The sequence below is a fragment of the Gymnogyps californianus genome, chromosome 2, assembly GCF_018139145.2.
Source record: "Gymnogyps californianus isolate 813 chromosome 2, ASM1813914v2, whole genome shotgun sequence".
Taxonomy (NCBI): domain Eukaryota; kingdom Metazoa; phylum Chordata; class Aves; order Accipitriformes; family Cathartidae; genus Gymnogyps; species Gymnogyps californianus.
In genome coordinates this window covers 78,630,412-78,645,103 of record NC_059472.1, presented here as the reverse complement: position 1 = coordinate 78,645,103, position 14,692 = coordinate 78,630,412, and the positions used below count along the sequence as shown (strand labels likewise).

The 14,692-nt window shown below is 38.5% G+C and overlaps 1 protein-coding gene across 1 annotated transcript in view; it reads left to right on the top strand.

Annotated features, from left to right (window-relative positions):
• The window catches only part of SEMA5A (semaphorin 5A), a 261,292-nt gene that overhangs the window by 32,230 nt on the left and 214,370 nt on the right, over positions 1 to 14,692 (top strand). Inside the window, exon 3 of the mRNA XM_050891819.1 lies at positions 9,712 to 9,811. Within this exon, the coding sequence (XP_050747776.1) occupies positions 9,712 to 9,811 (100 nt within the window). The remainder of the gene's footprint in view (positions 1 to 9,711; positions 9,812 to 14,692) is intronic.

The following is a 14,692-nucleotide window of genomic DNA, read 5'->3' as shown; positions in this document are numbered from 1 at the left end:
TTGTAGCGCCGAAACCGCTTTTATCTAGGTGGGAGTTCAATCTTTTTTCCCTTACACCTTCTTGTATTTGTATGCAATGTATGTATTTGAACAACGAAGCATAAACAATTCAAAACGCTTGTTCAGAAAAAGAAGAAATAAGTAGTCATTGCAGCAGATGTTACTGTCTCTTCCCTGAGGGCACAGACAGTCAGAACCCAAATTCCCTTTAATTATCCCAGTAATAGACATGTGCACACACATAAGAATGCAGAAATATGTACTTCTAGCTGAGGAAGCTCTGACAGGACAAAGAAAACAGGAATGCAGGCTGGATTTTAGACCTTGAGATTTTAGAGGTTAGAGCGGATTGTAAAAGCAGGTCAGGGAACCAGGGCAGGGCAATTGCTATGCCTGCACCTGCCCTGCCTGGAGAGCGGTAGGCAAATCGCGGAGGCAGTGACTTTGGGCCTAATGAGAGAACCAATGAAAGATGTGAGGAGTTGGGTAGAAGGAAGTAAGCTTACAGTAGGCTTAAGAAAGAAGTTCAAGTTCACTCATTTAAAGTCAAGAAACATATACTTTAAGTATGCTTTATTTTCTGTTTTTCCCATTAATAATAAATAAATTACTTATAGCCCTGCCTCATTACCTCCAAAATTGTTCTGAAGCTGTAATAGTTGTTTAAAAAACGAAGGCCCAATAAGCAGGTGGTGAACTTTCTGGAAAATGTCAAGAGGTTTATGGTCTTGGGATTTGTTTTATTACGGATGATTTAAAGTGGAGAGGAGCTCGGGGAGCTGGCAGAGCTTCTGGGTAAGGCTAGAGCTACATATTTATTTCTTGGCCTCTGCAGTTCTCTTTGTAAGGAAAGGCAAGTTTCACGACTGTGTTAAGTTGTGTTGGATAGTAGAAGGAAGGCAGTTGCCTTGTTTGTGATCTAAAGAGACCTCCAGAATACTGGATCTTGAAAGGGAGCTGTAGTTTTGAGGTTGGTTTTGGGTTTTTGTTGTTTTTTTTTTTTTTCCCCCTCCCTATAAGCAAAGATGAGCTCTGAACTGCAGTTTTCATGTTTCCAAAGGGGAACCAAATGTAGTGTGGTAAGACTTAAAAGAGGAATGTTTTAGTTTGTGGTTGCTGATTTAATCATGATGGGCAAAGTTGTAACTCCATCTTTTCTTTTATAGAGGATTAGATTGCATTAGCTAACCCTGCCTAAACAATTGTTTTTATTTTTTTCCTTGGCGGGAAGAAATGATGTTTTATTTTCTTATATCTTCCTGGATCCCTATTTTAGAAACTGCACGGTTCTTACTGTCTAATTACCAGAATGCCTATATTTTTCAATGTATTATCTAGATAAAAAAATAGTCTCAATTTTTATAAGAAATATTTTTAACTTTCAATTTTATTAAAAATTAGATATTAGCTCTATAAATACATATTATTTTGTTTCCCAGTTATGATGTCCACATACTCTTAATTCTGTATTACTAAAGTCAGTGGTGTACATAGCCCTGGTATAAATGTGTTCTGTATGGTAAGGGCTACATGCAATGTCTTTTTCATTAAAATGCAATACTAAGTATTGTAACAGACCTGTCTGTCCTAATCCTTTCATTTTACAGAGGAGCATACCATGGTGTCAGCTGATGCCATCTTTTTGTTGTTGAACTAGTACTTTTCTCTGCATATGTTGTGTCCAGTCTGCTTCTGGTGTGCTCCATTTAGATTATTAGAGCCTTCTGGTAGCAAAGACTGTTAGATCTGTTACATCCATGACCCTCCTTAGCCTTCACATCTGGATGTTTGTACCACATATATGTAAAAGTGGACATGCCAACTATGTTCTAATCTCAGTAACAGGTGGACCAGGAATTTCACTAGGGCATTGGGCTGGGATTGACTTGGCTTTTTGATTTTTTTAGAACAGATTTGTCTCTTTCTGTAAGATTTAAATGTTAGAGGGTTGCTTTTTTCTTGTTTGTCCATTTGACTAAGGTTCTTAATGTAGTAGTTTGTCCTGGTATACTAAAAATTACAGAAAAGACATGTTCCTGGCCTCTAAGTCATCCTGGTGGAGTATGTATGTGCTTGGTATCTAAGGGTCAGATTACTTGGGTATTTTCTTGCTCCTTATACATAACTTCAACTCTGGAACTAAAATACAATGCCAGTACTACCTTTAAGCTCTACTATTGTAAGAAGCATTAATAATTATTTTTTCTGCCTCTGAAATGCTTGCTAAAGAAGGACAGCATTAGAAACTATGTAGAAAGGGATAATGAATGCCCGGAGTGTTGACTTGAGCCTGTAACTATATTGAGTGCTCCTGGCTTTGCATCCTACAGGGAGTCTGCATGCATAGCCTAGGCAACAGGCTCTCTACAGCATCTCCCTGTGGGCTTTTCCCCAAACCTCCTGTGGAAGAGAGCTCCGCAGCATGGGCAAGACACAGTCACCTGAGTGATACAGTTCTGCAGGACAACCTGCCTCAGCAGTCAGGATCATAAAGCTAAGGAGGTATATGGTCCTGGAAGCAGATCTGCCAACATACCATTGCATATAGAAAGCATATGTCTGGAATTACAGGTTTTGGAAAAGCAGCCTGTAACGGGCAGGCCTTCTCTGCTTTGCGCTGAGCTGCTGTGTTCAAAGTGTTCAGCTTCTACCATGGGCCTTATGGAAGAATAGCAAGTAGCAGGGCAGGTGTTCGTGCTCAGATTGTGAGATGAGTATAATTAGCATATTGTTTTTGCTCGGGTACTTCTAACTCCTAGAATGAGTCTTTTCTGTAAGAGAAATGGAAAAATATTTGTTGTGCTTACTGTATTTGTTAGATGACTGTTTTGGTATATGATTTGCTTGTCTTGTCTTGTCTTTGCTTGTCTTTCTGAAAAGAAATGGCACTTTTAATGATTTCATGGTTAATTCATCCAACAGGAATATACCCATCAGGAAAAGCCCGTTCTGGCCTGTTTTGCAACAGTGCTAGGCTAGGATAGAGGAAGAATTTGGTCCAAAGTAAGTACAAATATGTAAAGAATGACTTAAAGTCATTAAGTAATGTACAATAATGTACATTAAGTACAAATATGTAAAGAATTACTTTACAAATATGTAAAGAATAACTAAAGAATAAAGTAGGGGTTAAACACTACCTACCAGAAATAGAACCACCATAGTTGTGGTGGAGCTTCACAGCACTGCAGCCTGAGGAGTGCACGAGGTAGTTTGTTCAGGTGTAGCATAAGTGTCTCTTCACTACAATGACAACCGGACAAGCCCTGATGCCTGAGCTAGAAGTCTGTTTGCAGCTGTGTGTTCAGAAGCTCATCTGAGGGGAAAAAAACACCTGTATATGATATCTTATATCGTCACTTATACTTTTGTAACTATAGCTGCTTTCTTCCCATTATTTACTACTATTTCTTTTCAAACCTTATTGATCAAAATTATTTAAATCATGGAGTCATTGTACATGAATGCTGAGCAACACATGCCTTGAATAAGTCCTAGAAAAATAAGTTATATTGTTGACAAACTAAGCCTCAGCCCCTTTTGGATAAGCAGGGGTGAATTGTGACTGGTTTCAGAAGTAGTACAGCTGTTCTTTGGCTGAACTGTCATGATGGAGTCTTTTTTTTTTTTTTTTTTTGTTGGAACCTGTGGAATAGTATTTGCATGCATTTCCTTTCTTCGCTCGAGCTGTGGTACCTTTTTTTCCTTTCACCTGCAGTGAGTCAATGACTTACCAGCAAGGGTGTGTTTAATGCACTTCTGTGAGGAGAGAATACAGTGAAAGAGCTAGAAAAGACTGGTGATTGGAAATGTAAGAAAAAAAGTATAGACAAAAGTGAATCGTAAAAGATGCAACAAGCTCTGGCATGCCATTTTTCTTCTCTTTTTTTCCAACACAGAGCAATGCTTGTTTTCCTGAAGTTGTTCTGAGTGAATTTATTATTCATGGATATATTTATATTACAATGGGAATTTTAAAATGAGGGCTTAACAGTCACACTGAATTGATACCGATGATGCACAGAAATTACTGAAGAAAATCTTGCTTTTCTCAGTCCTAGTTTTAAAATAGTTAGGGACAATGGAGTCCTGAAGTGTCCCAGCAGAGTGTTTACAAGTGCATCTAACCGTGTCCTTAAAGAGTTAATGTTGCAAATAAATCTTGAAACAGGGTGTGCTGAATGAGTGAACGGGTGGATTGCCTCTTGCCAGCCGTGACACCTCGCTTAATAGATTCCCCTGGGGTTAATGGGGCTGGCACCAGGGCAGTGGGTGTGATGTAATGGAGTCAACATCGCACATCACTGCGGAGACTTCTGACTTGAAGAGGATAGTAATGTAACTTGAGTATCACAGGAAGAGAAGATCTAAGTTAGGCTAAAATCATTATACAGCTTCAGGAGGACGGGGTTTATTGTATCATCCTTAGAGTAAATACATTTAATTATAAAATAACTTTAGCACGCGGTAGTATATTTTAATTTTCTTATAAGATTAGTGAATTTGTCGTACTGATGCCACCCAGAGACTTCAGTTAATATTGCAAATCTGCTAGTTTTCAACCGTGGTGGTATTATTATTATTATTATTATTATTTTGCTAACAGTGTTTCTTCAAGAAGGTGGTACTGCACATATGTTTAACTTTGTGCTCACTATTTTCAAAAAGGACACCATGGCATAAGGTGTCACATACACCATAAACACTACTGAAATTTTTAGTATCTGTGTTAATTTTTTAATGAAATCAGGAGGTCTTTATTGTCTTTTAACTTTGTTATTTACCATTAAAGATCACTTCTGAATTCAGTTCTAAACATACCACTTTATTCCTTATTAGTAATTTCTCAATTTATTTTACCATTTACTGTAGCTCTACTTTGAAGGGCTGAATAACGAAACTTAGGTTTAGAGAGAACTCTACTATTTCATTTGTGAAGAACTGTAGAGCTCAGCCCTTGGCAAGTCGTTGGACAGTGTAAACAAAACAAGCTATGGCTTGTTGGGCAGATACTAAATCTGAAGTAAAACCAAGACAGATTTCTGGACTTTCATTTTTGCATGAGTATCTAACGTCCTCCTGCCCAGCTTTGATTGTTAACCTCCTTTGTCTTTAAAGCTCTTTAGGAGACTCCCTTGACCTTTCCTAGGAGCTGAGGGGACTTCAGTGCATTTGCTTTGCCATAGGTTTATGAGCCATGGCAAACTTTGTTTCTTATTATAGCTAAGCTATTAAAAAAAAAAAACCCAAAACCTGAAACCCCCGGGAAGACCCACAGTACATGATTCACAGCATGTGAAAGAGAGCTGTAGCTTTCTCAGAATCCAACTTTTTCAATATCCATCTTTTAGGTCCATTGGAAAACATGCATTTTCTTTCAGGAATGTTTTTGAGTTAAAACTGCAGATTTCAGTCCTGTAGTAGCAATTAAAAAAAAATAATAATCTTTTTTTTGCTAAGGGTAAGTATGTCTTGAATGTACTGAAAGGACCAGTGTGTGCTGGAGACCAGCTGTTGTCATGACTGTATGTATACCATCATACAGTTTTCCATGGAAACTTTTAAGTTTGAGACCGACATCTGCAGAACAGTAAACATGCATACTTAGTTTTAAAGGGGGGAAAAAAAAAATCCAGGTTGAAGGTGTGTCTGAATAAGTGTTTTCAGTATCAGGAATAAGAAGAGAGAAGTCACTAAAGGGCTAGGTATTTTACTGTGCTGCACATGAACTAAGGGCAGAGGAAAGGGAGGGGAATGCTGGGAAGGGGAAGGTTAGAATTGGAAAGGGGAGGGATGTTGCTGTTTGTCACCTGTGATCAGCAGGCAGTACTGATTTTGGTTACGTGGCAGCAGGCCAGCTTAATTAACTTACACATTTATTTATGGTAGTGTGGTAGTATACAAAATCTATAGCTGTGTTATTTTGTAAAGCTTGTCATGTTGCATCTATGTGAAAACCATTAATAAAGTGAAATTATTATTGCTTACTACTTTACCATGAGTTTTTAATTAGAAGAAAAATAATTTATAGGCTTTTAATAGCTTGTTATGCATTTTTTACTCTAAGGAGATAACTTGTAACAGAACTGAAAGGTCTTGTTTCACCTAAGGCTTTTCAGCTAGATTTTACTGTTTAGATGAAAATAAATCTACTTATTCTGTTGATTAGTTACATAAATTTTCTGTAGTGTGACTCAAAGCAGAATTTCACCAATAAGCTTTTACATTTTACATGGGTTTTGTTTGATTGTCTTTTTTGTTTGTTTTTTGTTGGTGGTGGTTTTTTGTTTGTTTTCCCTTACAGAAGTATCACAAAGTTGTAGCTTTATTCCATAAAGGCTTATTCCTGCGTGAATACGTGATGCCACTGTGACACACGAGATACAGTTTGAGAGTGTTTGCTGAAAAAAGACCAGCTCTAGCTGCCATTTGCTTTTCCTGACCTTATTCCCTCAAGCAAGAACACTGCTGAATGCAACAAAGACAGGATAAAATAATTTATATTTTGGAGGGACAGAGGGGAATCACATTTCAGAGAGATTTCTTAGCAAGTCCTCATTCTCTTCTTGTTCTCCAGCCTGGGCTTGCCTTGCCCTGCCTGGCCCCTGCCCCCTTGCTCCAAACCTGGAAATGGTCTCAAATCACCTGCTTGCTGTACCTTGGAGCTTTATTGTGCCTTGCTGAGACAGCAGGACAAGTGGAAGAGAATTGCGTCCTTGAATCTCAGTCTTCCCTGTAGTCTTCTGGCACTGCAATACCTCTGTGTAGTGAAATGGCCCTGGCCTACCCATGCTATGGGGAGCTATTGCTTTCCTCATTTTACAGGAGACCAAGAGTCTCATTTGTTGTACCAATATGGAGCTGAAGTAATCCCGTTCTCAACTGCTTGCCTTGTCTCTCTTTCAGAGAGTGCTGTTTCCACAGTGGGTCTGACTTCACCTGTGTGCAGATCTACTGCTGAACCAGTGGCATTTTCAGCTCTGCATATTTGCAAACAGCAATACAAATTTGAATGTTAATAGCCTGAGTTGTACTTTGGCAGTTTAGGAGTAGACTTGTGTGTGATTCTGCAAGATTGTACCTCAGAGGCAGAAACCCCTGGGCGCGAGCACAGGCAGAGAGAGCCCAGGGAGCCGTGGCTGCCATCTCGAAGAGTGTAAATTCCCCATATGTGTGAGGCAGCACTTCCCATGGCTTGTGCAACCATGTGGAAGGGGAACATAGCAGCCAAGGGACTAAATCTACGTCCTGGGTTGTCCTTCCAGCTCCTCTTGCAACCTCTGCCCACTGGCTTGGTTGGACTCGCAGCCTGGGTACTCTATTCTGTCTTTAAAGCCCTGATTTTTTCCATAGGATATTTGTTCTGTGGTTTTATCAGTTATTCATCAGTATTATGATTTTGTCTGAATTTCTACTACTTTATAAAATGGTTTTACATCCATTTCTGTCCTAGTCACAGTGCTTGATACAAGGAAAAGTAGCCTCTCTGCATCTCTCAGAACTGAGAGTTGTTTCTGGTTGGGAGTGTGTGTGTATGTGTGTATTTTTTCTGTGAAGACCATGTGCATATTCTGTGTCCACGTGGGAAATGTCTGAGGGAATTTATGGAGATTTTAGATACATTGGCTGATAAACTGATAAACATAATTTTATTTAGCTTTATTTTTCTTTTCTTTTTTTTGTCTTTTTCTCCAGTGAGATTCTTCAAGACTTACATCTGGATTTCCTCATCTTCATGTCCTACCTAATTTCTCAACTTTTTAGAAATTGGCAATTGATTGTTTCATACAAAATGCATGACTGAAGAGTTAAGGTTGCAAAATCAAGTATAAAAAAGTTAAGAAATGCCTCTTTTGGGCTTGCCTGTGTAGCGTTATGTATATGAATATAGATAAGTATGTATAAGGCTACACAGGCCTATAACATATATATATGTGTGTGTGGGTTTTTTTTTTTTTTTCCCTCGTATAGTATCCTCCTAGGTTCTATGCACAGGATCTGCAGTAGTAGCTGTTGGCAACTGTAATCACAGTTATCTAATATGTGGCCCCATCCCCTTTCCCGCCCAGTGTTCAGACCCTGATTTGAGAACCTATCCAGTGCAGATGGAATCAACAGTGAATTTAGCTACAAGTTCTGCAGAACATGTACAAACTGGCATTACAGGCCTGAAATTGCCCAGATGCATACAGGCTGTCATTAAAAATGCAGAAGTTAGTTTTCTGACACTGAAGTGATTCTACTGCACGGTTCCATCTGTTTTTCCAAAGTGTATGATTCTACAGCTTCTGCACAGTGCGTTTAACGGTTCTCTGCAATGGCTGAACACGTTTTGACACAGAATAACATTTTTCTCCTGGGCCCTCTCCTTAGGAATGGATGACCTGCTTGTGCTAAAACTTTAATATTTAAATTAGGAACAAATTATCCTGAAACAGGCACCAGACATAGATTATTTCAACCCAGACATGTGCAAAAGGAAAAATATGCTCATGAGCGAAGAAAGGAGTTTAGAATGGGTGTTGGCAACCTGAGCTGCAACTGGTGATACCAGTATCAAAAATTACGCTGCCACGGCACTCTCAGGGGGGTTGGTGTTGACTCTGTGTTCTAAATGATCATGACCATGTGCTCACTGTTGGTCTTTTTATTGACTATTTCACATCTATAGTCTTCAAATAGACCATTCCGCAGCCCATTGTGCCATACATACATAGCCCTCTTCACCTTTCACATACATTCTGGACCACTGCTTTGTGACTACATTAAAAAAAAATAAATAAGAAAAATGCTTCAATATCCTGAGAATTGGGACAAAAACTCTAGAGGATGAGGCTTTTGTACAGCTGCACTTTCTTTAAAGAACCATTTATATCATTACAGCAATTTTATATATTCTGTGTGTCTGTGTTAAAAAAAAAAAAAATCATGCTGTCTTCCCAGAACAATGTTTGTGTTCATATAGCCGCACTGTTGTGTATCCAGCTAGTGATATGAATGCAAAAATAACTACTAATAATGCAAATATTTAAGGATTTGGTGTGCAGTTATTTATGTGTGTTTAACTTTGAAAGTAGGAATAGATTCATATTCTGAATACAAGTAATGCTCCTTGCTGGTTTTCAGCAACTCACCCACTTGTCTGCCCTGTTTTATGTAGCACTAAATTGGTCCGAGAAAGACAGGTTAAACCCCCAAAAAGTTCACCTGAATGTCAAGCATTTTGCCTTTTTCATCCCTAATGTCTCAACCTTTTTATTATGAAAAGTCAAATTTGCTTGTTTTTTTTCATTGTTTTCCACTTGATCCCATCCTTTTTCAAAGAACAAAGCAAAAAAACCCAAACTTCTAGTCCTCAGCTGCTTCTGATGCATGGAAAATGAATCTGACTTCACTTGAGTATGTACCAGTGAATTGCAGTTGTACTGTGGTGTTTTCTGCTTTACCTAAGGAGGAAAAACACATCTGGCTTATAAATCAGACCAAAATTTGAATACTTCATTCAAGCGTGTATTGGGTGACTGCTCTATATATTTTACAGGCCTGTAGTGTATATTACGTGGTATGGTGGTAAAAGTCTCCTGTGTTTCCTTAGAGGATCATACTGAGAAAACTCGCAGCCCCACAATATCTGCAAATGTAGTGTTGGCTACCTGATGTACTACAACTATGACATTTATAGTAACAGTTGTATTTCTTGATTGTTTTTAGAAATTGCCCCTTGGTTACATGTGTTCAGAGCAGAAGATGCTGTGGACTTCTCACAGTTAACGTTTGACCCAGGACAAAAAGAGCTTATTGCTGGAGCAAGGTGAGAAATCTATTTTCTTTTCATGTTGCATCAGACTGGATTTTGTTCTTTGTTGATAAGTAATATTGAGCCAAATTCTAACATCAGCTTGCTCTTGTGTGACTCCCCTGCCTTCCAGACCCACTAAACTGAACATTATGTATGTTTATTTCTCTTATTCCTGACCAAAGTTAAAAGATGGACTGCCTGCTATCAAGGATCCTAATAGCTTACACTATTCTCATTTTTAAGAGGACTGTCCTGGAGTACTCTCAAACTTTGGATGCAAACAGTAGAACAGGTAGATGCTGTAGGACAATGTGACAAAAGTTACCATAGCATAAAACTTATGATGATCCCAAATTTCGCTACACAATACGGCTCTTTGTGCTTGGATGATCCTAATAATTATTCAGTACAATGCCAGGAATGATCTGTTAAAGACTGCAGAATTGGTGGTAAAGTCGGTGATAATCGTAATTTTTGCACAGTAGGACAGTACTTTGCAAGCTGTGATCAACAGTGACACTGTCTTAAGTGTCAACATTGAAGAAGTGATAGTCCTTGAACACCATTTTTTCTTCTCTTAGCATATGAAGTATAGCAAAACATTTTGGTTGGCAAAAAATTTTAACCATCTAAACGTATTATGTAAATCTACCTTCTGAGTATATTTTACTCTTGAATTAATAAAGTTCTAGTCACTTCATTCTTCTGTTAGATTTAGCATTGGAATATACTTCTGTTTCCCAATTTGTTTCTTAGTTGAAAATGGGGTTCAAAATAGAGAGTCATAAAATGCACTGTGAGAAATTTTTTTTCCTGTGTGCCAATGGGAGTTGCTTATCTGCAGGGGCAAAACTTTATGAGTGTGGAGAGATATATATGTCTCTGGCCCACCTGAAGTGGGATATCCCGTGCACTCATGTTGATTTTTCTATTCTGTAAGCTGCCAAATGAAATGAGGCATGAGGCTGTCAACTGGCGCTGTTCTGTAAAGACAGCTAGCATAAGTCAGAGCTGTCTGAGCCTCTCCTCAGTCCCATGGAATTGTGTGTTGGATCGATGCACACTGTATAGATCTCAATAACCTATGAAAAAAATGATTTTTTTTTTTTCCTCTCCTCTCTTTTTTTTTTCTCCGTACTGTTCGTCTGGGCTCCAAATCTCAGCAAAGAATATGCTCATTTAAACTTGTACTTTTGATGAAGCCTTTTGAATCATTATGGGATAAGCTTTGGATGATTTTGTTGAATAGTCAGTGACTACAAAAAATGCCAGCTGCCAATTCTGCCTTTTGCAAAAGACCCAATACAGTAAAAGCAATAAGATTAATTTGGTTTCTCTAAAAGTTAGTGCTGTTTCAGAGCTTCATATCTCTTGTTCTGGCTAGAATTGGAAAACTAAAAATATTCAGTGTTTTTAAAATCACAACAGAAATCTTTGTTTTCCACAGTCCAGTATAGCTAGCTGTTATTCGTTCATAGAATTTGTTGGATTTTTCCTTTCCTTATTCTGCAGTTCCATTCTAAATTCTAAGCTTTTCCACAGTGCTGTTATGTTTGGCCATGGAGACCTCACTTTAGAATGACTGTACTTGCCAGCGGGTTTCTCTAATTGTACATATTATTGATATTAGTATGTCCTTTTCATTACACATTTTTCTCTTCTTGAAGCATTATGCCAGACTATATGGTGAAAGTCATTGTATGTCATGGAGTCATAGATTCAGAGACTAGCAACCAGTTGTCAGGGTGCTGTAGTCCCAAAAATGCAAGTGTCAATCTTACTGATTATGCACCTTTTGCATGTAGTCCCCACTACCATGTAGAATGAATCCATTCACTGTGAATATGATGTCGAGTTTTCTACTCCTTTGCAGCCTTTCATAGTCTCAACTGGCTGCACTGATTTTTTTTTTTTCTTAACGCACTGTTTGTAGTTACTTCTCACCCAGGGCCATCTGAACATTAGTATTACCATACTTGTGCTATGGCCTGTGGATAAAATTTTAGTACAAGTTTCTTGCCTGTCTGCCTCACAGGATTCACATATCTGAAGAGCTGTTAGAAGAATTCATTTTCTGTCCTAAGCCACAAATATGCTCTCATAAAGATGGTGCAGAGAATGCACTGTTAATTCCTCCTCCCTTAATTCCTCCTCCCTGGTGAAATATCTTTTGATATACAGTTATTTCTCTTAGAATGTTCCAAGAAATTTTTTTTTTATCATCTTCCTGTACTAACACTTCAGTACTGAAAAAGTAGTAACTATGTGCAATGTGATTTCAGTAAGATCTGAACAGTTAAAAGTTCCCGTTCAGTTGTGAAAATGATAGTTTGTAGCCCTCTAACATGGTTTTCTGTTCTCTACCCAATCAGTGGTAGAGAAGGGAAATGTGCGATGTGGCACATGGCAAAGCTACAAATAAAATTAGATTACTCCATTTACACTGCCAAGAGAAGTACTTCTGTTACAATTTACTTGTCCAGCATCGAAACAAAAATGGGGTGATGCTTGCACCTCTAGGCTTCTGCTTTAATAAGGTGATGTTCTTCTAAACCAGAGGAATGATTTTCACAGCCAGGAGCTGTGTCCTGGCTCAGCTTAAGTTTATAATTGATTTTTTTCACCTTGGGGGAGTTTAGTGAACTCTTCCCCCAAATTTCTCTGCTTAGAAACCAAACAAAATAATGTTGTGAAAATTTGACACTATTGGAAATTCTTAAATCCCTTTTCCATCACTGATATTCACTGCGGGTGATTCTCTTCCATTTTTGAAGTTCTACAGCCTCTAAAGAGGTTCATGACTTTTTTGTCTTAATAAGCAAAGTAGCGAAGATCCCATCTGGGATCCAGACTGGATTCCTGTTGGGAGCTACCAATGTCATGCAGCTACGTAAAAAGACAGATATGATCCCATGATGCTTCAAAATGTGTCTCCCGTAGTGACAGAGAACTATTGATATCATTGCACAGGGTCCTTGGGAGATTTTAAACTCTAGTAGTGTGTTTTATTCTGTTTATATATGCTTAAACAAGGTTAACCGAAATTAGAAAAAGATGTAGGGAAGGGCTGCTAAAAGGCAAATGAAGAGGGTTGGAATTGTACTGCAGGAAAACAAAGGCTGAGCGTGTGCACAGCGCCTGCCCGTAAATCCATCAGCAGGTACATCTAGGGAAGGAAATAGCTGTATAAACTACACAGTAGAGTTGGCAGAAAACCAAATCAGTTTAAGTTGGCCATGGGTAATTTAGTCAAGAAACAATGAGTTTTGTCACATTTTACCAGTGCGAACAAAACAAGAACAGAAATATTTTTGAGATAGAGATCTCTAAATATATGAAAGGGACCTTATTCTATAGTATTTGCCATAGCAGACAATGACCGGGAAGGTAATTACTAGTCCTATATTGCTAAGATTAGTCTTGCCTGTCCAGTTTGGGAAATAAAGGTGGTCTTCTGATGTCTGCGAGCATTCTGTAGTTGCTGTGCAAAACCAGATTTTTTACAATTTTATCTGCCCTCTCCATCCCCACCCCCCCACCCCCAGCCTCCGCAGGTTGTCTTCCAGTCCTTGTGAGAAGTCTCTGGTTGATATTTTATTTTGTTCTGCAAAATGTCCAATTCTCCTATAGGTCTTGAGTTGATTGATTTGGAGTCTCCTAGCCTTATTTCAGTTTCCTTACACCGTCTGCAGTGATCTACAAATGTTACTACTTCAGTACTAGCACACACCTTCACTTTAATCATCCAGTCCACCCTAGTACTGGTATTTCCGTTGTGCTGAGGAGTTGCCTAAGATTTGGAGCCGCCACCCCCATTAGGGAGAGAGGCTGCTGATCCCAATGAAGTTTGGTTTTGGCTCAGTCTGGCTTATTTCTAGAGTGTGCACAGTCATGTTTCTCTGAACGCAATAGAAACAAGTAACTGCAGTCTGTTTTGTTGTTCACCTTTCAAATTCCTCACAAATCCTGTACCTCAACTGTGAGGATTGTCTTTGTTTCTTAGGTCACACTCATACACGTTTCCTACCATGAAGTCCCATGCCTTTTAGTAGCGACTGCTTTAGTTTCTGAATATTGCTATACAGTACAGGTTCAATTATACCTCCTGTTTTAATTGTAAAAGGAGCGAGCACAACTTTGAAGTTTAACGAGGCTTGCACTTGTCTTTGTGTCAGAGTCACTTGACAGTCATTGATGCCTTCCAGTGTAACAGGTCTGCTTAATAACATATATTGGATCTGAAGCGTAAGTGTTGTAATACTTTTGTTTTAAACCTGTCATTTGGTCTTCTGTCAATCTGCTGTGCAAAAGGAGATGTATGTGTACCATTGGTGAGGGCTTCAGAGGGAGAGGAATATCTTCTAAAATGACTGATGAGTTAGCCTGGATCTCAGTAACAACCTACAGTTGCCCTGCTTGCCTGGGACATTTTTGCACAAATTGTCCATGTAGAAAACTTCATTTAGATAGCTTTGAGAAATGGGGGAGTAGGGTGGAGGGGATGGGGACAGACAGGGAAAAAGGCAGAGGGAGGAATTTATCTTGCTCGACTTTGATCAAACAGCCCAAAGTGCATAGTTAAGACAAGTGAAGATTACAGTTCAATTTATGAAGCTGAATTAAGGGAAGAAGAATGATTTTTATTATGGTTGCTGGGTTTTAAAATTTGCATTTGAATAATGTGACAGATTTTTCAGTGTTATGTCAATAGGGTCTAGATTTAATGTAAAAGGAACTTTTTTTCTTAATAGGTATGTCCTAAATTGTATGAGATTATACATTTATGTAAAATGGGGGAAAAAAAGAAAATTGGTTAATGAGAAACACTCTGCAGAGAAAATTCAGTATGGATGTAAAACAGTTGTTAGTATATTATGAAGGCTATTGGCTTTT